Source organism: Megalopta genalis, chromosome 13 (genome assembly GCF_051020955.1).
Source record: "Megalopta genalis isolate 19385.01 chromosome 13, iyMegGena1_principal, whole genome shotgun sequence".
NCBI lineage: Eukaryota > Metazoa > Arthropoda > Insecta > Hymenoptera > Halictidae > Megalopta > Megalopta genalis.
In genome coordinates this window covers 7,996,002-8,019,214 of record NC_135025.1, presented here as the reverse complement: position 1 = coordinate 8,019,214, position 23,213 = coordinate 7,996,002, and the positions used below count along the sequence as shown (strand labels likewise).

General features: G+C 34.5%; 4 protein-coding genes across 5 annotated transcripts in view; 2 read left to right on the top strand and 2 right to left on the bottom strand.

Annotated features, from left to right (window-relative positions):
- Positions 1–14,304, top strand: part of LOC117224167 (uncharacterized) — a 36,622-nt gene extending 22,318 nt beyond the window's left edge. Inside the window, exons 2-5 of the mRNA XM_033476907.2 lie at positions 8,766–8,909; positions 10,913–11,214; positions 11,692–11,948; positions 12,796–14,304. Of these exons, the coding sequence (XP_033332798.1) occupies positions 8,766–8,909; positions 10,913–11,214; positions 11,692–11,948; positions 12,796–13,549 (1,457 nt within the window). The 3' untranslated portion in view covers positions 13,550–14,304. The remainder of the gene's footprint in view (positions 1–8,765; positions 8,910–10,912; positions 11,215–11,691; positions 11,949–12,795) is intronic.
- On the bottom strand, positions 14,096–18,090 carry LOC117224165 (ATP-dependent RNA helicase DDX24). The gene is made up of 9 exons (XM_076526135.1): positions 17,350–18,090; positions 16,271–17,278; positions 16,041–16,186; positions 15,661–15,950; positions 15,364–15,586; positions 15,199–15,310; positions 14,994–15,111; positions 14,741–14,918; positions 14,096–14,671 (listed from the first exon to the last, which is right to left on the bottom strand). The coding sequence occupies exons 1-9, from the start codon at positions 17,533–17,535 to the stop codon at positions 14,317–14,319; spliced, it is 2,616 nt and encodes an 871-aa protein (XP_076382250.1). The 5' UTR covers positions 17,536–18,090; the 3' UTR covers positions 14,096–14,316.
- Positions 18,091–18,345: 255 nt separating this feature from the next.
- On the top strand, positions 18,346–21,030 carry Cog8 (conserved oligomeric Golgi complex subunit 8). The gene is made up of 9 exons (XM_076526136.1): positions 18,346–18,539; positions 18,646–18,717; positions 18,795–18,919; positions 18,994–19,269; positions 19,335–19,548; positions 19,616–20,055; positions 20,139–20,327; positions 20,391–20,546; positions 20,633–21,030. The coding sequence occupies exons 1-9, from the start codon at positions 18,485–18,487 to the stop codon at positions 20,957–20,959; spliced, it is 1,854 nt and encodes a 617-aa protein (XP_076382251.1). The 5' UTR covers positions 18,346–18,484; the 3' UTR covers positions 20,960–21,030.
- A 106-nt stretch (positions 21,031–21,136) lies between these two features.
- LOC143260498 (uncharacterized) lies at positions 21,137–22,999 on the bottom strand. Of its 2 annotated transcripts, none has more exons than XM_076526137.1 (3): positions 22,496–22,999; positions 22,009–22,401; positions 21,137–21,880 (listed from the first exon to the last, which is right to left on the bottom strand). In XM_076526137.1, the coding sequence occupies exons 2-3, from the start codon at positions 22,371–22,373 to the stop codon at positions 21,421–21,423; spliced, it is 825 nt and encodes a 274-aa protein (XP_076382252.1). In that variant the 5' UTR covers positions 22,374–22,401; positions 22,496–22,999; the 3' UTR covers positions 21,137–21,420. The 2 variants fall into 2 exon arrangements, with proteins under 2 accessions (XP_076382252.1, XP_076382253.1); XM_076526138.1 differs by having other exon boundaries at positions 21,137–21,847; positions 22,496–22,992.
- Between the last annotated feature and the right edge of the window lie 214 nt (positions 23,000–23,213).

The window sequence follows — 23,213 nt, the reverse complement described above, 5'->3', positions numbered from 1 at the left end:
GAATTTAACATGATGAATTTAACTATTTTTAACTATTAAATTTAACTAATGAATTTAGCACAAATACACCCTTAACGAATATAATAACTATTCCAAAGAAATAAAAAAATAACTACGTTCTTCTGCTGTGTGAATATAGCAACGCTCTGTCGGTTTTCTATACTCTTAATGAATTTAACATGATGAATTTAACTATTTTTAACTATTAAATTTAACTAATGAATTTAGCACAAATACACCTTTAACGAATATAATAACTATTCCAAAGAAATAAAAAAGTAACTACGTTCTTCTGCTGTGTGAATATAGCAACGCTCTGTCGGTTTTCTATACTCTTAATGAATTTAACTATTTTTAACTATTAAATTTAACTAATGAATTTAGCACAAATACACCTTTAACGAATATAATAACTATTCCAAAGAAATAAAAAAATAACTACGTTCTTCTGCTGTGTGAATATAGCAACGCTCTGTCGGTCTCCTATACCCTTCATGAATTTAATATCTGTTTTAAACAAATAAATAACCAAGCAAGTAAATAAATAAATAAACGAATGAATGAATGAACATATGAATAAATAAATGAATAAATAAATACGCTTTCCAGCTGTGCGAGCGCAGAAACATTGTGCCGGTGCGCAACACCCTTAAATCGCGCCTAAAAAGGCAAGGACTCCGAAAGTTGAGATCGGAGGGGGCACTATCGTGCACGGTGTACCTTGGAAAAAAGACCCCGTTGTCGAAATGCATTCTCCGTGTTGGCGTACCCATATCAAAGACAAATTCTACGGCAGGGGGTGGCGGACGGGGTCGGGAGGGAGATTCAGCTTGGCCGAAGATTTAGGTTTCCCCCACGGATAGGATCGTTCCGGAGTCGGGAGAGCCCTGGCATTCCAGGACGAACGATCGGCGCTCGCTCGCGCGCCCGTTAAAAGGCCGGATTCGAGGCGCACCTTGCGTGCATTCGCATCGGGGCGGCATTCTTAAATCAATTAGCGACAACCAAAAGAACCAGCCGACCTTCGGTCAGCCAACCCCTCGGCTACCGTGTCCCCGTTGCTGCTGCGAGCGCTGCTATTACCGCCGCAGGACGTACGCCTGCTATCCTCTGAAACTTTGGAACACTTTTTGCGGCCGCGCCAAGGCACACCGCCCCGTGGATTTCCTTCCTACCGAATACATAGATCCACGGTCCTTTTGTCCTCCCGCGGCGGACCACCGACTGTGAACACGATGCGGGTCCCCTCTCCCTCCCCCCCGATTCTATGCTTCCATTTTCTAAACCGACTTTCTTCCTCTGACATGCAACCTCGTGCACAGGCGGTGGGTTAACCTCTTGATCCTGCGCGATGGTTATACGAGTGGCGATTTATTGGTATGTAATTCGAGTTGGAGATTTATCGTATAACGAGCAGACCGGGTATCTTCATGCGAAACACAAGTTTTCTATGTCTACGGCTACAAGAAATGGAATTCGTCTATTAATTATTCCGATGGGACTAGGAATTTCTCGGCTGGCCTTTTTTTTTTTAATCTGGCGTGCACATGGAAACCCGCTATTCGTGTCCGAAAGTCAATTTTTCGAGTCCAACACATGTTGAAAACATTTTTTTTCTATAAAGTTCGTGATATCTCTTTAAAGCTTCAAAATCCAAAATATTATTCGTGTAAAGATAAAATTATAAAATTCGAAGTAGTATTTTAGACGTTTTAACGCACCGATTGTAGAATATTAGAAATAAGGAGACTTAATGATGTTTTTAAATATATTGCTCATTTGCTTGAAATATTTAATTTTAAGCATTTTGTAATCTATGTACAAATAGCGTGTTTATAACTATTCAAACTTCGAGAAAAATCTTTTAACAGAATATATATATATGTGTTATGTTTACTTGCGTTATTAATGCTATAACTATATAACAATAATATAATAATATTATACATATAATATTATTATATTATTGTTATAACAAGTATAATATATCGTAATATGTATATATTATGTATACATAACATTATATAATATATGTGTTATGTTTACTTGCGTTATTAATGCTATAACTATATAACAATAATGTATAATATTATACATATATAATATTATTATATTATATTATATTATATTATATTATATTATATTATATTATATTCATACTAATAGCATATGTACACATACATATATGTTATATAACATATTCATAGTATTAAATTACTGCAGTAAATCCTGCAGTAACTGTTTTCTTCACCAAAACTATTAACACTGTATTGTAAGACATTTATCATAGTTTCCGATTTAACGTACAAAGTGATACATCAAATAAATATTCAAACCTTTGTGCAATAAACGTAACAATTCAATAGCTTTTACGTTGCATAATGTAAAAACTGGATTACATAAACCCGACCAAAAAAACGAGATGCATATCATTGGAAACTGCAATGTGATATAATATTGTCAACTTTATTATATGAAACAATATAAGAATTAACATTAAAATACGAAAAAAGGACAAAATTAATTTGCAGAATTCAAACGCTGTACAAGCTTGATACACGATCTGGGTCATACTGGCCCGAAACACAACAGAAGGGTTAAAAGTGACCATAATTGCTATGGGCATCGCGCGGGCCGCACTGTCCAAAAGAAGTTCGGAAATGAACAAAACTAACTGGACAGCGTATTACGCAGATTACTTACGATTCACAAAACGAAATGGAAAACGGCGAAACGGGCCGAGCGTAAAATTGACGTTTGCCAGTAAATCATGCGTAAGTATACACGCCTATCGCTGGAACGTTACCATCGCGATCCTTATTCCCGAAGACATGGCTCGGCTGTCCGTTACGAATGACATAACGGCAACTTCGATCTTGCGCCAGGCTGGAGAAAACGAGGCAAAACAGAGAAGTAATACCGTCGGACTGTAGTAATACCTGGAAGAAGATTGATATTTCGTTTCTTTCGGACAATCGTTGTGGTCAATTCCTGGATACCGCGAGGGGGACAAATCGGGAGCTACCGACAAAACAGGGAGCACGGATGATGGACTAGTCCCCGAGCAGATATTTGCGAAACCGTTCGAACGAACGATCAAACGGCGAGCAACGGCTCCCAACAACCGATTCGCAGTCGCGCGAATAAAGAAGATTTCTTGGTGTGCACTTAAATTGGACTTAACGCTTAATACAGTATATACTTAATATCGGACATGTTTACATATTTTTGCGCATATTTTCCATACTTTTAGCGCATAAACATCCGTAGTACAACGATTACTAAACGGTTCCCAACAACCGATTCGCAGTCGCGTGAATAAAGAAGATCGAAAATAAATTTCTTGGTGTGTACTTCAATTGGACTTAACGCTTAATACAATATGCACTTAATATCGGACATGTTTACATATTTTTGCGCATATTTTCCATACTTTTAGCGCATAAACATCCGTAGTACAACGATTACTAAACGGTTCCCAACAACCGATTCGCAGTCGCGTGAATAAAGAAGATCGAAAATAAATTTCTTGGTGTGTACTTCAATTGGACTTAACGCTTAATACAATATGCACTTAATATCGGACATGTTTACGTATTTTTGCGCATATTTTCCATTCTTTTAGTGCATAAACATCCGTAGTACAACGATTACTAAACGGTTCCCAACAACCGATTCGCAGTCGCGTGAATAAAGAAGATCGAAAATAAATTTCTTGGTGTGTACTTAAATTGGACTTAACGCTTAATACAATATTCACTTAATATCGGACATGTTTACATATTTTTGCGCATATTTTCCATACTTTTAGCGCATAAACATCCGTAGTACAACGATTACTAAACGGTTCCCAACAACCGATTCGCAGTCGCGTGAATAAAGAAGATCGAAAATAAATTTCTTAGTGTGTACTTAAATTGGACTTAACGCTTAATACAGTATATACTTAATATCGGACATGTTTACATATTTTTGCGCATATTTTCCATACTTTTAGCGCATAAACATCCGTAGTACAACGATTACTAAACGGTTCCCAACAACCGATTCGCAGTCGCGTGAATAAAGAAGATCGAAAATAAATTTCTTAGTGTGTACTTAAATTGGACTTAACGCTTAATACAGTATATACTTAATATCGGACATGTTTACATATTTTTGCGCATGTTTTCCATATTTTTAGCGCATAAACATTCGTAGTACAACGATTACTAAACGGTTCCCAACAACCGATTCGCAGTCGCGTGAATAAAGAAGATCGAAAATAAATTTCTTGGTGTGTACTTCAATTGGACTTAACGCTTAATACAATATGCACTTAATATCGGACATGTTTACGTATTTTTGCGCATATTTTCCATTCTTTTAGCGCATAAACATCCGTAGTACAACGATTACTAAACGGTTCCCAACAACCGATTCGCAGTCGCGTGAATAAAGAAGATCGAAAATAAATTCTTGGTGTGTACTTAAATTGGACTTAACACTTAATACAGTATATTCTTAATATCGGACATGTTTACATATTTTTGCGCATATTTTCCATATTTTTAGCGCATAAACATCCGTAGTACAACGATTACAAAATGTAAGAACAACGAGGACAAACAAAAGAGTCGTTTAACAATTTCTATACACACAAGCTAGCAAAGAGTCAGAGTAGAAAAATCAAGAAACCAAATTGCAGAACAACGTTCAACAATTGCAGTTAATTCTCACCAATTGTCCCTCGGCTTGCAAACAAAATCCCTCCTCCGAAATTGTCCATTTTCGTTTACAAAACAATCGCAGAGAATTTGCTGCGCGTATCATTTTAATGATCACCAGAAGCGTTTCTAGGGTTGCTTAATTGTGAGGAAAGATCCCATTGTCTCCGCGAATAGATTAAACAGACACGCAATAACTTGTTACTTCCGGTCCCGCTAGTCCCATAAACACGACCAGTAGTATGCGACCAATTATAGCCAGAAGAAAAGCGGACAGTTTCCGGCTTGTTCCACTGGAAATTGCGTGGCACTCATTGAGAAGCCGCTGCAGCGGGAGAACGTGCCGATGTCATCCACCGCGAAGTACCGGTTCAAGTCAAAAGACGATTCTATAACCTTTCAGATCGGCTTAGAGCATAACGTATGCAGGAGTTTCCGAATGCTGTAACTGAACGAACCGATTAAACGGTGATTGTGCAGTTTATCTAAATCCTGGGTGTGGTGTCGCCATTTTACCGTCTGGAGATGCAACTCGAACGCTTGGAATGCTGCTTCGAGCAGCTCGAGATCATGCGAATTCTATTGTTCACCGTATGCAGTGAGCATATTTCGTAATTTTAGAAAACTGATTATTTAATAATGGACAAAATAATCTCGCGGCATTAAAGTCCTTCGCGAATCAAACGAAAGAAGCTTCATTTCCATTCGTGAATTAGTTCCAGAATTTTTAAATGCGTTCTCCTTTTACAGAAATCTGCAAAAATCGTGAGATTCCAAGAATTATATTTTCTAATCGAATTACTATACGTGTACATACGATCAGACTTTGCAGCATTTCCTCGGATCTCGTAACATTTCTAAACTTTTTTACCAATATTGACCAATATAAACTATTGACCAGCCGTTCGAAATAGTTAATTTCGAAACCGTTTCAACCCCCGTCTCGGTGCATGTTTCATCATTATTGTAATCATAGTGACCGTGTAATAACCAATCGCCGACCAGCGATTAAAATAAATAAAGAATCATTCCCAGAATCAGCCGGGCCCACCCCTTTCCTGTCCGGCGGTAGCACCCAGGCGCGCCCAGTGCAATTAGTGAAATCTCGGCGGTGCATCTCGTGGCGTCTCTAGTATAATAACGCGAGATAAACGCGAGCTAATTTTCTATGCATAACGCGTATTCGTTCGGTCGCCGATACGGGGGCCACACACCGTATTCAACGACGCCGTTAACTATAATTTAAAAGCATCTCGTTAGATTTCTTCTCACGTTACTCGTTACTTATCGCGCGCCAACTCCGAAAAGGGCCCGGTCGTTCCTTTGCGCGCGCACGGCGGCCCCGGGAGACCGTAATATAATTCAGTGCCTCCCTCGTTCCCGGCGAGGTGTGTCTTTCGGGCCCCGGACGACGCACCGCACGAATTACTTGCACGTAATATACTGCGAAACAAAGCCCGTTAATGTCACGAAACGGTAAGCTGCACGGTATTTTGTTTAGTGTCCCGTAACTTATACTGTCCACGGACGACTTTGTAACAGCCAGGGTAATTGAGTACTCGTACGGAACGACGGCTAATACGGCCGGGACCCGTTTTTATGCGGGCTCGACACGTCGAACGTAAATCTGTTCGTCCGGAGCGATATCTGAAAATGCCCCGGCAGATTTATGCCCCTGATCAGCCGCGCCGGCGCGCACCCTTCTGCTGAAATAGCCCCAAAAGACGATACCACGACTTCAGCTCGACACCCACTACTACCCATGGGATACCGCAGTCACGGGACAAAAATATGGCACGCTTTAAAATTAACGGAATTTTTATTTATTTAACATTACGACCAAGGTTTCGTTTCTGTACGATCTTGCAAAATATCGCTATAAACGTACACAGATGAAATAGAGTTGCGTTTCGCCAGTCTAAACAATTTGATTTGAAAAATAATAGAATTTTTATTGAAATATTGTGGGACAGTATGATAGCACATTTCACTATAAATCAGGTATAGCGATAAATTAAGAAATGATATTTAATGCTTAACATTTTGTAGCTCCTCCTTTACATTTATTAACAGTCATCACAATTATATAAATAAAATTGGTATAGTGGGATTTGACTACTAAAATATGCTTGTTACATACATTAGAGTTGTAAAATTGAATTTCCTAATATAAAATAAAGTAAAATTTTCTATTAATGATTACGATTTTTGTGAAATCGTTTCCATTAATTAATACGCAAATTATCAATATTTGTGAAGTAAAAATATATTTAAAAATGACTCTTTATCTAGTACATAGCCTCTACTAAATACCATTGACATAACCTTCTTTTAATAAGTAATAATCACGTAAACTTGTATTATATGCTGCACTATACCGTTTCGAAAACACCATAGAAAATACAGTATAAATAGCACGATCATTTTCGTTGGATCTTTGCAGTAATTACTATTGCCTACATTGAAATGATACTAAACGTCGCGCAATTTCGACGCAGTGTTCTTTATTCCCATAACATCTTCTTCGCACTGTAAATTGCGCGCTCGTAATTTATACTACAACTGAATATGATCGCTGCATTTCATTAGCATAATTTTCATAAATCTTGGACGAAGCTTTTATCACGCATGTAAGTATACTCAGCTTCCTTATTTCATCTCTCTTTCTTGTTGGACAACATGATCGAGGAAGGGGAGCATATTTTGAAAGAAGTATCGAAAAATAAGCATCGCCTGCTTTACTACATATGGCACTACATGTAGTTAGGCGCGTTTAAAAATTACGAATACATACTTGCATTTTGTATTTAAAATATTCAAATGTAAAGCCTCGGGGACAGGTTCTTCGCGTATAATGTTACACTGAAACCTAAGCGATCTCGCTGGGGTGCGAAATTTTATGCAAAATCGAACTTTTTTAAATCGTCCAACGAGATTCTTAAGTGGAATATCTGATATATTGTGTGAAATTCTGTAATATTATCCAAATCGTTTCTTGAATGCTTTCATCTCTCGCTTCCGATTGAAAGTCTCGCTAAGCACGAAAAAGTACAATCTATTATTTTAAAGGCTTTCGACTCGTCCCATTAAACAGCACTTTTAACGCGTCGGCAACGTTCCAATAATTTTAGAGATATTTTGAAATGTCAATGAATTGGAACCAAGAAAATATCGCACTACGGACATCAATCGCGTGTCATCAACCGCATCGCCAACCGCGCATCAACTACGAAACTAAAGCCGAAGAAAAAAGGAACGTGTGTAGTTTGACGCCACTTACACCTTTCCCTTACACCATTATGGTACCCCTTCATCCAGGAAAGCGTTCGATAGTAATTTACAACTACTTTGACTTGATAATTTAATGTGAGCATACGATGCAGAAGCGGATTATTTCTTCGCTTTATGGGGAACAGTTTAGATCACTATTTTGTTACTGACATTATTCAGTCATTCACTCCGTCATCCATTATTCATAGCGCGACCTGGCGCTCGACAAATTCATCAAACATTCCATGCGAAGAAAATTTCTGTAAACTAGTGAAGCAGTAATGAAAATAGCTGCATATTATCATTAATAAAGTGCAATTAAAACGTGACTTATGCAGTGTAAATAACAGCTTTCGACAAATTGAAACATTTTTCTGCCTTCTAGTGACCACTGGGTGATTTAAAAGTATTGCATGAAAATTAAAAATGTTAGAAAGATCATATATGGCCTAGAAGATAGAGAAAAGCTTCCTGAATATGTCAGTATCGATATTGACAATACTTTGTGCTTCTAAATAGCATATTTTCTAATTATATTAATAATTATATATAATAATTAATATAATAATAATATTAATATAATATAATAATAATAATATAATAATATATAATATAATAATAATAATATAATAATATATAATATAATAATAATAATATAATAATAATTTATATAATAATTATATATATATAATTATATTAATATTCTCTAAATAGCACATTATTTGTGCAAAAATTTTGTAACATGCTATACAATTTCCAAAATTATTTCTTTGTTTCTTCTAATTTCAGGGTGGTTTTCTGTGATATCTAGTGGCAGCACTACAGGCAGCGCACGAGTCTATAGAAGAGTAGATTCTTTAGTACGAGCCGGAGTCCCCGCATTTCTTTTAGCAGCGCCATTGAGAGCATACATTTTAACGCACTCAAAAATGGGTAAGTTAATCATTCGAATAAACGATACACCGACATAAAATAATTCTTGCCTGCAAACTGTGATCAAACCAAATCATAAATCAGTAGCTAACTGTTTTATGAATCATAAATAGATTGCAGTCTTCTATGTACGTTTTAAGAATCTCCACGAGCTACTTTACAAGACAGTGAAAAGTCGAAAGGAAATTGCACTGTTCTATTGGAAGCTTTTTTACATTCCGGAGAAGATGAGAAACTAGTTTAATTTCTTTCCACGTGAAATTTTCGAAAATCATGAACACCAAATGCGTAGAATTCACGAACTATTTATAAACGAATCATATTAATTCATAAGAAATTGCAAATATTATACAAATTATTTTCGAAGCATGTCGAATCTGAGTACATCATATTATTGCTTCAATAATGAGGATTCAATGAAAAATATAATCATTCAACTGAAAACATTGATAATACCATTATAGTAATCAGTGTCAATACGTTAACACAGAATAGTGATTATAAAACATTAAAGCAGTACACGCGGCGACTTGTTCTCCAACTTTATTAAAATCACGAATGTAAACGAATTACGAAACTCGGCAGTGTGCAACGATGAATAAAAATGAGAAGTAACATTTTCGTAAAAAGTTAAAGCGCGATCAAAGCACGAGAAGGGCAAACAGAGAAAAATACAAAGCCGCACACATGAGAGATTAGGAGATATTACAGGCGAAACAAGCAAAAGAAACACAGATGTCGAAAACCGCTAAAGAAAAGGAAACGGATTTGGCGTTCTTGGAGAGCACAAAAAGCGCGCTAAACGAAACGAGAAGATGGGAAACGATAATGAACAATCGAAACCGAGAATAAGAAATCGAGAATGAGTGAAAACACTTGTAAACCAGAAAAGTTCGACAAAAACAAACAGCGGGTGGGGAAGGGGGGAAAAAGGAAAGAGAGGCATAATAATACGCGCGAATGTATACTATCGGTGGTAATATCAAGAAATGATGTTCTTGACCCAAATGCATATAGATGTCGGCGTGCACAACCTGACTCGGTAAAAAGAGAAATACAAGGAATGCGTAAATCACACGTTTCTGGCGGAAGCAGAAAGTTAAATGCGGTAAATAGACTATGTTACAGTAATAATGCACGGAGCAGTGATAAAAGAAGCATGAAACATCGACGTTGGAGTTTCAATTTTTGTGCTGTTATTTTTGACAAGAGCATAATGGACTGCCACATGCGATTCTTGACTCTAATGTTCCCTTCATCGTTTCGCATTGTTAGCAGTCGTCAGTTACTTACATTTGACAGTTTTTACTTACGTTTTATAACGCAAGTTACTTGCACTTTATAAATAGATAAAATCGATAAAATAAGATTGATTTATAAAGGAAACGACTCGTATAAATAAATATAAACTATTGCACACGTCTGTGTATTACTTTAAACAGGATTCAGCTACACTGAAAGGCGCGAACACTTGTGTAACTATTTAGCACTTGTAACCCCACTGAAAATGTTTAGCTATTTAGCAAAAAATACAGTAAAATATTTAATCCACTTAATGATATTGTATTTAATCAACTTATATTAATGTCTGTTGAATTTATAATTTTATGTTCCTGTAAAAAACTTATATTTGTATAATCATTCGCAATCTAATAATAACAACTTATACATATTAATTGTAAGAAATAGCTTTATGCAAATAACTATTTTCAAAGGTCATATCATAAAAGTAAAATGAAAAATTCATCTTCATGTTGAACATCTTTTGAGAAATGAAGTATCATTAATATTCGTTTATGTTTGCATTTAGAAATGTATTTAATTTTAATTAAGAAGCGTCATAATAATATCATATATAATATATATAATAATATAATAATATAATAATATAATATATATAAATATATAATATAATATAAGCGCCATAAATATCTGTAATCTATTTATTTGCTATGATTGCATATTTTGCAAATATTTACTATCAGGTTCCTCTTTGCTTCCAGAAAATGGCAACCTAAGAGCTCATTATACGAAAACCACGATCAGAGCGGGCGAGATTCTGCGATTGATAGCGGTCTTCCAGGACACGAGGAAATGCAGCACGGTGTCCTTCGGGATTTCTGGAAGCTCTTCGGAGAAGGATCAATACGCCCAGTGTTTAGATCCACATGGTCGCGAAGTGTTTGCACCGTTGTCGGCGAGGGGCGAGTTCTACGCCATTTGCCAGAACGGAAGCATCGACACCGGAAGCGATGCTGTACTGTACAAAGTGCAACATCTTGCGAAAAGACAGCTACCTCTCAGAGTAAGTATCTTTTTCCTTCAGTCTTGAAGACGCAATTGAAGAACATAAACGATTTTAATAGAAAATTTCTGCTCTGAGTTATGGGCTACTTTTAAACCGTCAACAATCGCTTGTTTTTCTTGTAATAAAAATAATTAAAGATAGACCACTGATAGTTACTGTAACCATGAAGTAAATTGCACAGTAAAAGGTTAATTAGAATTTGGTAATCTTATTACTCCACCATTGTATCATAGAAAGATAAATAATTAAAACATAATATATAGATATTGCAATGTTAATTGTTCGAAATAAATGAATGTGATGAAGGAGATGTCGTAACACGAGTCCTTCTTCGTTAATAAAGATTATAGTTATATTTATAATTCTGTCTTTCATTTTATTATGCCGCCGCAATTATACAGGCGCCCACCAAACAATATTTAGTACAAATAATTAAAAAAGGAACAACCCTAATCGGAAACTCTTGGTTACCAGGTTCGTTTAATAGCTGGTCCACTTCCGATTCCCTTGCCAAGAGAATATGGCGGTTTGATGGAACTGGAAAGCTCGACTCGAGGACCAATCGTTCTAGGATGTATCGTGCCGGAAAGACCCGTGCACAACCCCGAAATGCTCGAACTCGTGGTAACCGGAAGTGGTGCGCCACGGGTAAGGAGGGCGAGATTAGGCTATCCATCGGAAGCTAGGCTGCTGGCTTCGCCCAAAATGCAACGGTTATTGTCTGCCTGCAGGTACTTTTAAATATCATTTGTTATTTATCTAATACGTATCTTAATCAATGATAAGCAGTAATTTGTTATTTGTATCGTAATAAATTGCACTAACGACTTTTACGAGAATAGAATTCCAGTGTTTTAAGCAGTCCCGATATATTCTCTTTCGTTTAATTAACCCTCCATCTGAATCTTGGGCTTTTTAGTGCTTCAGTCTTTGACCTTTGAATCTCTGAATCTTTGTGGATTCTTGAATATTTGAATTTTCGTGACGAGCACGGTTGCATGATTTTAGTTTCTAAGGTTGCGTTCGGAGGGTTACAACATTATTAAAGATTAGCGATAAAAATCTTAGAGTAACTAGTATTGAAAATTACTTCACACCAAATCGAAGCTATTTTGAAAATTTGAAACAAATTAAAAAGATCGCATAAAACGCATACGTGAAATATTATATTATATTATATATTATATTAATATTAATATATATATAATATATTATATTATATTAATTATTATATTATTATATATTATAATATATTAATTATTATATTATTATATATTATAATATTATTATAATATATTATATATAATATTCGATAATTGTTTAGCCTAGTTTACCGACTAAGTGTCCGATCTGTCATCCGAACATCCATATCCCCGGTTCAGTTCGAACAACCGAGGCACTCTCGGCGCACTCTGAAACGTTCGAAGTTGTTTGAATAATTGCGGATGGAACACGTCGTATCTACGCTGATCGCTTTAATATACCGTAGAATGTCCCGTATTACCGTAATATCCGAAAGACGCTAAAACCATTTGGAAATATGTATTCTATGTAGTTCAACCTGTTTTTCCACTTCAGCCGCGCCGTCGGTGATCGAGCAACGGAACCGAGAGTGGCACCTCTGAAGCTGCACCCGACCGGCGAGAGCCTGAAGGAAATGCATCTGAAGAAGATCAAGCCGAAGCCTGAAACGGCGAAGCCGATCCTGCAGAGCTTGAAGGACGGGCTGGAGCATCTGAAGAAGAGCACCGTCCGCGAGAAGAGTCAGACGAGGCAGAACTGTCGGAACGGATTCCTGGAGCGGATCTCGAAGCTGGCGCAAGGTAGCCGCAGCCGGAACCCGGCGAAGAAGTCGGCTTCGTTCACGTTCGCGGTGAAACCGGAAGTCGCGATCAGGTGCCAGGAACGCTACTCTAGCCTGGAGCCGGAAACTACCTCTAACCAGAGTCACTCGAACTCATCCAAGCAACCTGTACAAAGGTCCGTCTCGACGAGCATTCTGGAGATGCCGACCAGCGTCGAGCTACAGCCGAACTACTCCCGCGTCAGAGACAGCCTGACGCCCGTGCCATCCTTTCCCAAATTAACCAGGACCAAAGCTGACGACATTTACGCGGAGATCTGCGAGAACGCGGCTGCCCAGGTACAAAAGTGTCCTGGAAGTCACGTGATGGCCAGGATCAAGATCGTGGTGAAAGGACGCGACTCGGCGGCCGTCGAACTGCCGGCCAAGATCGGCAACGACCGATACATGAACTCGATGGTGACGAACGAGCGGATCGACTCGATTATCAGCACGGAGGACGAAGTTATTTACAATACGGTGTTCTGACCGAGAAGAGTTTTATTATTATAAGGAAACCGGCTGTGTTTGATGATCGAAAAACCTCGTTGATCGCTGGGGATCAACGTCCAATCGAATCTGTATTATATTACTATAATAAATCCCACGGAACTATATATGTAATTTTGTAGGATCGATAACGATTGCATGACATACCTCTGCCATACGTACTAACAATCGCAGCGAGATCGGTTTGCCCTTCGAGGGAGGGCCCAACCTCTGGTTGTTTCTAAAATAAGTATTTTTCTATTTTCATTTTTCATTGGACACTTTTTTAACTACTGAACAAATTACTTTTTAATCAGCTAACTTTTAGGTCGCGTCGACTTTCTTGGTGCTGAATAGCCACACGCAGATTTGTAACTTTCCGAGTAATTCGAGAAGAATTTTTTACGTATATTTTATGCGAAATATATGAAAGTAAACGATGCTATACTGAATCGCTAGCAAATAAATTCGTATAATTTTTACACGTGAATGTAGTACATTCAGGAAATAATGAAGGGGGCTGTGAGAATAAAAACCAAGTGAAAATTAATCGTTAAAATTGTAATTTAAATCGCACGCGGCGTTATGCGTTTCTGGTCAGTAAATAAAGTCGCTACAATATCTGCCTTCGTGACGCGCTCGTTTATGGAAAAATTCGAATTGCTCTATTGAAAACTCGTTCCAGTTGATGTGATACAGAATATGAAGAATTACGTAGGAAACCGAATGTAAGCAATAAACTAGGTACATACAAATATACGAAATATTTATTTCCGTTTATTTTCCCTAATTGAAGCGGTATGCTCTGTTTTGTTCGTTTTGTTGCCTTTTAAACTCTTCTTTTTCTTTTTCAATATTTTATTCTTCAAGATAGTCTTCTTTCTACTAGATAGTTTGTTCCTTTCCTTCTGTTTCTGTGGAATTTCCTCTATGACCTTTTTCATAATATTGACAGCTTTTTCGTTGTCGTTAGCTAACGGAGATTCGATGTTGATATCTAGATATTTCCCAGAAAATCCTTTTGGAAACAATGGTTTCAATAAAAGAGAATCTAAATAACGTCTTTTCATTTTTAACTGACGCTTCATATCTGCCAATTCTTTTGTTTCCGATTGTAATTCTCTGGAAAACAAAATTATTAGAATCTAAAAATAGAATTTGTTGATGTTTCTCAACTACGTTTAAACTTACTCTTCATCCTCATCTAGAAGCAAATCCATCTCCTCCACCGCTTTCAGTAACCAGCTCTTCTTCGAAGTATCCCTACGACATTTTAATTCCAATTTATCAATATCTCTAGCAACATCAACCCTTTCTTTGACTGCGATAAGTAGTCTGTCAACTATCGGAAATACGGGTAAGTCCTCCGCTGTTAACAAAAGTAACTGTGTTAGTATTCCATCCGGAATTATTTCACATAATAGTGTTGAATTAATACACGTACTGCGATCGAGGGTTTTACATAATTTAGTATAGTACTGTTTCTCAGACGGTTCCATCATAAGAACTGTTAGACCTTCCTTCTGAGCTCTTGCGGTTCTCCCACTTCTATGTACATAGCTCTATGAATTGTTAAATAAAAATATTAAAAAATGACAAAATCTCTTCAACTTTTACCAATTTTATTCATTACGTGCATCTGAACGCACCTCACTCGTTCTAGGTACTTGATAATGTATTACATGTTCTACATTTGGTATATCCAAGCCTCTTGCAGCTACATCCGTAGCTATTAATAAACCATTCTTATCTGCCTGAAATCTGTATTTCTAAAAGTTATCTAAAAGACATTACTTTTATTCAAATTCCTTTACCTCTCAAGATTTTTCAGTCGCTGCCGTTGTTGCATGTTAGCATGGAGTGACAGAGGTTTACAATTCAGTATGCCAAAAAGGGTAGCTAAACGTTTTACACAACCAATACTATTGCAAAACACTAGTGTCCTCCCAGTATATCTTTTTAAGAAGTAATAAAGATAATAATCCTTATGATCTATTGTGCACACTATTCTACATTCTGTCAAATTACTAGCGGTACCTGTAGAGGAACCATATTAGTGCCGTTATCTATTTTACATAATAGTGTCGCTTATATAATATAAAAATGCAAACCTGACTCCTTCGTAATATCAACAATCTTCGGATTTTTTATTCCAATTAAATCTATAAATTTTTGTAATTTCTGACCAGATGTTAACTTAAATATTCTATTTCTATAATTCTTCTTCTTCTTGTGTAAATGCTCTGGAATGTCGTGCACCATAGTTAATGTAGCAGAAAAGACAAATGTTTGTCGCTTTTGTAACGAATCTTTGTTCATATTTATTTTTTCCAGTAGTTGCTGTAGTTCTTGGAAGTGACCTCTTTCTAACATTCTATCTGTTTCATCAATAACAAAGTACCTAGCATACATAGTATATCATTTTAATAAAATTTGCATCAGGCCTCACTCTGATAGATAACTTTGTTAAAATTACTTATATACGACTTACTTAATGGACTCCACTTGATTCAGGTGGGGATTACCCATCTGTATCAATTCCCATAATCGACCAGGTGTAGCAATTACAATTTCTGGACCCTTACGCAATATTCTTTCCTGTTTGACTTCTGCCATTCCACCTAACACAACTGCTATCTAAATAATACAACCACATGATTAATAGTTTGTATATAACATAAGTATTTGCAATATTTTATCAGCACATCAACAAATACTTACTTTAATATCAGTATATTTAGCTGCTTTAGTCAAATGATTTTTTATTTGAATAGCTAATTCACGAGTTGGCGTTAGAATTAATGCATATAAAGGTTTCTGTGCATAATTCTGAGGTTTACTAATTTCTATATTATTGATTACTCGTACACAACCAATATTATTTTTATCAACATCATCATCCTCTTCATAATCAGATTCTGAAGAACTGTTATCATTTTCTGTAGTTTTACTTTCTGTACAAGTCCAACCTTCATTTCTAGTCTTATTACTAAGTTTGCTTATAGAATTGTTACTAGGTTCAATGATTGATTTATTTTTTAACTCCAAAATGCCATTTAATATAGGAATTCCAAAAGCTAATGTTTTTCCACTACCTGTCTCAGCAGCACCTAGTATGTCTCTGCGGCCTAATATTGCTGGTGGCAAAGTTAACATCTGAATGGTAGTAGGTGAATAAAATTGTTGATCTTCTAATGCTTTTATTATCATTTTGGGTACTCCTAATACACTCCATGCTTGCATGTTAAAATTGTCCACCTCACTTTCACTATCATCATTTTGACTATGAAATTCACTTTTTTTATCAGATTTCAAACTTAAATCAACATTTTCATTTCTTTCTGTTTTCTTTTTCTTTTTCTTAATGGTGCTGTCTTTATGGTCCACCTCACTTTTACTATCATCATTTTGACTGTGAGATTGATTTTTTTTAACAGATTTCAAACCTAAATTAACATTTCCATTTCTTTCTGTTTTCTTTTTCTTTTTCTTAATGGTGCCATCTTTATGGTCCATCTCACTTTCACTATCATCATTTTTACTATGACATTGACCTTTTTTATCAGATTTCAAACTTAAATCAACATTTCCATTTCTTTCTGTTTTCTTTTTCTTTTTCTTAATGATACCGTCTTTATGGTTTCTCGACTTTGCTTTTCTAAGTTCTGGCTCATTATCATCTATGGTATCTTCTTGCCATTCATTTAAACTTTTACGTTTTAAAGATACCTAACATAAACACATAATGAAATTAAGTTATGTTAGTACTTGTGTTAAAAAAAACAGATTTTCATAGTTACCTTATCTTTACTAGTTTCACTTCCTACATCACAAATTACAATTTTCGTCTTATTATTTTTCTTTTCTAATTTATAATCAGTTAATTCTTCTACACCAATTAAACCATCAATACCGCCAGAAAATACAGAACCCTCTAATGTTAGAGGTTTCCAAGCATTCAAATCACTTTGTTTCATTTGTGGCATTGCTATTTACGTAATAATTAACATAAAAGCAAACGTGTAATAAATAAAGACTTGTATATTCTGGATGTAAATAACCTAACTCGATAGAGACAGCAAAACCACGTGGAATAAAAGCAGTATGTATGTGCGATACAATACAACCAAGTTATATACATATGTATGTACACAGAATACCCGATGCTCGATTCTCGCTATGTAATATGTCTGTGTTTAAACTGTTATAATTTCGTAACAAAAAATTGTACATATAACGATAAACCTAATTTTAAGTGGATTTTAAGTTTAAGTGGATCATTCTGTAGAAAACTAGAATAACTTAATTTCATAAAAGAAATAATGGGATGATAATGATAATAAATATAAATAAAATGTATTCTTGAGTCAATAATTTCATCTTGTGTAAGTTACATTAAATTTTTAGCGTTATGATAAATAAATAATTCCATTCGGTCATTAAAATCATTAGATCTTTCCTGTAAGCTGTAAGATCCCGTTGGATTCCGTGTCATTCTTAGACCATATAATGTATATGTGTACTACAATAATATACCTCAAGTTATGCAGGATTTTTCTACCTCCCTTAGCTTTTGCAAGCATCCCTAACATTTTACGGTGCATCAAATCCGCAGTGAACCCTGTTTTAGCATTGAGTCAGTCAACCAGAGCAAAACAATTTCTACTCCTATTCTCGCTAACGGAGCGCCCTGGGGCCGGAGAGTCTTGCAGAAACTTAGGTGTCACTGTATGTATCACAGTGCATACATTGAATAACCAATAATTGCATCGCGACACGTACATATCTACTAATACTACTAAAGTAGACGAAGACATTCTGTCAAAATCGTGCAGTATGTATATATGTTGCAGACGTGTTCTTGCATGTATAACGTGAAAAACATAAAGACAGTTTAAACATTCCACACGAAAATATAAATGTACTAAATGAAAAATGGACATCGAAACTGAAAATGTTATAAACCTTATATTTCCAAATGGGATTCAAGGTGATTTGCTTCCATATGATACGAATAAAATTGTGATATGATTTAATAATATATAACTTTTTCTTTTGATTTGTAAAAAAATGTACATATTCTTTTATTTTTTTAGAGTCATGGAAAGAAAACCCTGAATTTTATCAATACTTGTCAAAACTTGGTGGCTATGATGTTGATCAACTCAGTAAGATAATTTTGGTAACTCTTAAATAACTGGAGTCATGTGAAACATATTTTATATAAAATAATTTTATTTTTCAGGTAAAGAACCTGATCATCTAGATGATGAGAAAAATTCAGTGTTGCATACCACTCAAGAACTAGTATTTACAAATTATAAAACATTTGTACAAACTGCAGAGAGTTCCAGAGAAATATTTAAACAAGTAAGAAAGTAATATTTTCTAATATATTCTGCAAAAATTAATTTACTAATATAAATTCAATATATGATTTTAAGTTTAATCAAACTGAATGCTGGCTTGATGGGCTCGTGCAAAAGATTCCCAAGTTTGTGGAGAAATGCCAATTATTTTGCGACGCCTCGAAAGATATAAATGCACATAGGAGAGTGAATAGTTTAACATTAACCAGAAATGCAGAATTACTTGAAGTTCTTGAAATGCCTCAACTAATGGAATCATGTTTAAGAAGCAATCAATATAACGAGGCGTTAGAATTGTCTCAATACGCACGTCAATTAGGAACAAAACATGGAGATATTCCAATTATATCGGTAATTGATACTAGACATATGAAGCTATCATATTATATATTTCATTTTATTCATTAATAATGTAGTCCATAGTAGCAGAAATTGAAAGCAGTTGGTCAGGCATGGTAGGTCAAGTTGTGGGGTCTTTAAGAGGAGATTTGCCACTTCCAAGATGTTTACAACTTGTTGGACTATTACGATCAATGGATGCTTTTACAGAACCAGAATTACGCATTAAATTTCTTCAAGCACGTGACAGCTGGCTTCAGAGCCTCTTGAATGCTATACCCAAGGATGATCGTAAGTAAATTTTACATTAATTAATTGTCAAGTACATGCTTTAATAATATTATGTGTTGTTCTTTAGCTAATCTCCACATAACAAAAACAATAGAATTATCAAGGATACATTTATTTAATATAATAACACAATATAGAGCCATGTTTAATGATGATGAGCTCATAATGCCAGGTCGAGATCCAACTGTAAATGAGTGTGCTATATTTTATCATTGGATTGAAGAAAAGATATCTCAATTTTTAACGACACTAGAACAAGATTTACCAGGTGTAACATCTATAGATTCCATTTTGGGTCAGTGCACATATTTTGGTTTATCATTTGGAAGAGTGGGAGTAGACTTCACTGGACGAATGTCTGACATATTTGTACGTGTAATTGGTGAAAAATTTGAGTCTAGTGTCCGTAAAACAACAAAAAAGTTTGAGAAAGATATGGAATCGTTTACCCTAATTAATAAGATTCAAAGAACTAATATGAAAATAAATACAACAACAATTAAGTCAGTAAGTAGTTAATATTTATAATTGACTTTCTTAGTTATATTTTAAAATAAATTAACTAATAAAGTATTCTTCTCTCTGTACAGGAAAATCCGCCAGAACAATTAGTGGAGTTTTATCCTTTAGCCGAATATTGTAATGGTCTCATATTTGCTTTTAATGAAATACGACTTTGTCCACCAGTAGCTCTTTCTGTTTTCTCTACAAATATTCTACAAGAGTCCTTATATTTAGTTGCAAAAGCAATACTAATTTTTTATAAGCAAGAACAACAAGTAAGTTGATAGTATTTTTTATTTGAAGGTTTACGAATTTAATTTAATAAATTTATTGTGTAGGCTTTTGCAGCTGCAGAAAGAGAAAATATGCTCAAATTTATAGAATGTCTAAGCGAACAATTAATTCCCTATGTACAATATTGCATACACGTTATTTTTCCACCAAATCAAATTGCTATTCATTTAGGTATTTCCGAAAATTTACTCCAAACAGAGGTATGCGATTTCTGTGATAAAAAAACTCATTTTTCTCATTAAAATAAGGATATTATCTACAATCTTATACATCTTTTTTTTAATAGGGAATTACATACTTAAATAGAGTTAATATACTAGAGCCTTTGGCTCCCTTATTACCAGTTTCAAAAAATGAAAAAGACATTGTTACTTCCTCATTGTCTACCTCTAATGTACAATCAATACTGCAAAAAGCTTCCAATGAAACACCTGCATCTGAAAATATAGGAGATGTAACTACTATAGAATTTGAAAAAGGAAAAGTAACTGAAGCGCATGAAACTGCAGAACAACCAGTTATATCTGATGACAAACAAGAAAAGAATTTAATGACAACCAAAGATACTAAGAATACTAATAGTTCAAATGATACTGGAAATCAGAATAGGTAATTGTAAATTCTATTAATTTCACACGTTATTATATGCAGAAGTGCTGTAAATAAAAGAGAATAGTTTTTTAATTACTGTGTTTGTATAAGTATTGTCTTTCCCTTTTTTTAATATATAATTTAATATGAAATTAAATTTCGGAATAAATTACATAGTATTTAATATTATTTCATAATATAAATTTATAACAATGATTTATTACCCCTAGAAAAAATAACATTAAATCTTATAATGTAGAGCCTATAATTTATATTTAATTACACTAAATACTATTTTTTTTTTTTAATATTTACAGAACTAAATTATCAGACAAATATAATGCTTTTAATATCATTTTCGAAGATAATGTTTTTCTTTTGTTACATATAATATGTATATAATCATCAACATTTTTATATTCTCTGTAAGTATCATGTATCTGACATATTATCAGAATCAGTTCCATTATTATAAATTTCATTTCATGTGACTTCACTTTTAGAAATACTACTTTTCAAAAGTATTTTATATTTCTCATTTGCTACATTTGTATTATGATTTCTTCCATTTATTTGTTCTAATTCTTCTTTTGAAGTTACAGCAGGGTATTGTAAGTCTAATATCTCTTGCTTCATTTTTCTAACTTTTTTAAGTAATTTCTCACACTCTTTTTCTTCCATATCCTCTAAAGAAATAAAAGACTTTTTCCTCTTTAATTGCCCTTTAAGCACTTTAGTAATTGATTTATCTTTACTTAGATTACTTAAATATATTTGCAACTTTTTTATTTCTTCCTTCTCTTGTTTGTGTCTTTCTCTCAGTGCTTTCAAACGAATCCTTAGTATGTCACAGTCCCTTTGCGCTTTTGTATGTAAATATTTTATTCTTTCAGCGATACTTTGATTACGCCTACAAATATCGTCATTTAAATACCATAGCATGCTATAAAAATTAACAAGTTTGCTATTACTACTTATCTCAAATACTATTTTCTTAAATACAATTTTTTTATCCAGTGCCATCAAAAAAGCTTCTTCAATTTTTAATTAGATATTTATAAAAGTACTTACGTATCTCTTGATAAATCTCCCCTTCTAGTAAATGAAACTTTAGGCGTATAAGTGTGTCTTGTTTCCATAAAATTATCTGTGTATTTGACAGATTTTTCAAGTACAACAGGTATCAGATTAAATATGGTAGCTTTTGAAGGAGCAACAACATTTTGTGTATAATTTATCAAATTAGTCTCTATTGGTTTAGTCATATCACTTTTTCCTATTTCACAAGTGTCAGTATTACTAGTAATACCTGATGTAAGTTTATTGTCATCTAATTTTGATACACAAGGCCTATTATATTTTTTATTTATAGTTATTTTTAAAATTGGGACCTTTGATGTGACTTTAGCACCTGACACTGTTTTTGGTGTACTCATATTAACATCATTAATTATTTACACAACTCTGCAAGATTTTAAATTAGTAGTAATTTAATGGCTACATAATTCTAAAATTACCTTAGTTAATTAATTCGATATTGCATAAAGTAAATACCTACATGAATCCAGTTAATATTTCCATCAGCAGTTACCCCGTTCTTCTACTTTCGTTTTCAAACGATTAAATATTGTTTCAAACATTGTAATAAATACATATTTCTCTAATGTGAGGTTAATTGTCATTGAATATTATCAATGATTTAGTAGATATTGTAGTAAATCAAATTTAGTTTAACTTGTACTATATATATCACTTAATAATATACTTTTAAAACTATATAAATATTTTAGATTATAACTAATTATGTATAACTAATATTAACTATAGTACGTGAAATGGTACAATGCAAATAACTTCAAATGTCAAACAAACTTTGTTGCAACGAAACACTACAACAAAGTATTATTTATAACTTTAATTAAATACACCGCATATATACTTAATAAAACGTAACTTATTAAAAAAAGACTAGACTGTAATATGTTTTCAGTTGCAAATGTGAGTTGTATTTAGCGCGCCGTTACACTTATATGTTATGTGATAAAACATAGTGCCTCGGCATATCGAGTGATGTTGATTACTTTTCTCTGATATTGGTTGATGCTTCACAGCTAAACTGTGCTGCCCTCACAGTTTTAAATAAAGAGAGGAAATAGCGAGTGAGCAAGCCAGCACGACATCAGCATAAACCATATGAAATAAGTCGCACCGACAACCAATGTAGCTTGTCTCACTTTACCGTGAGGCAGAAAAGCCCATGAGAAACCTCATATGCT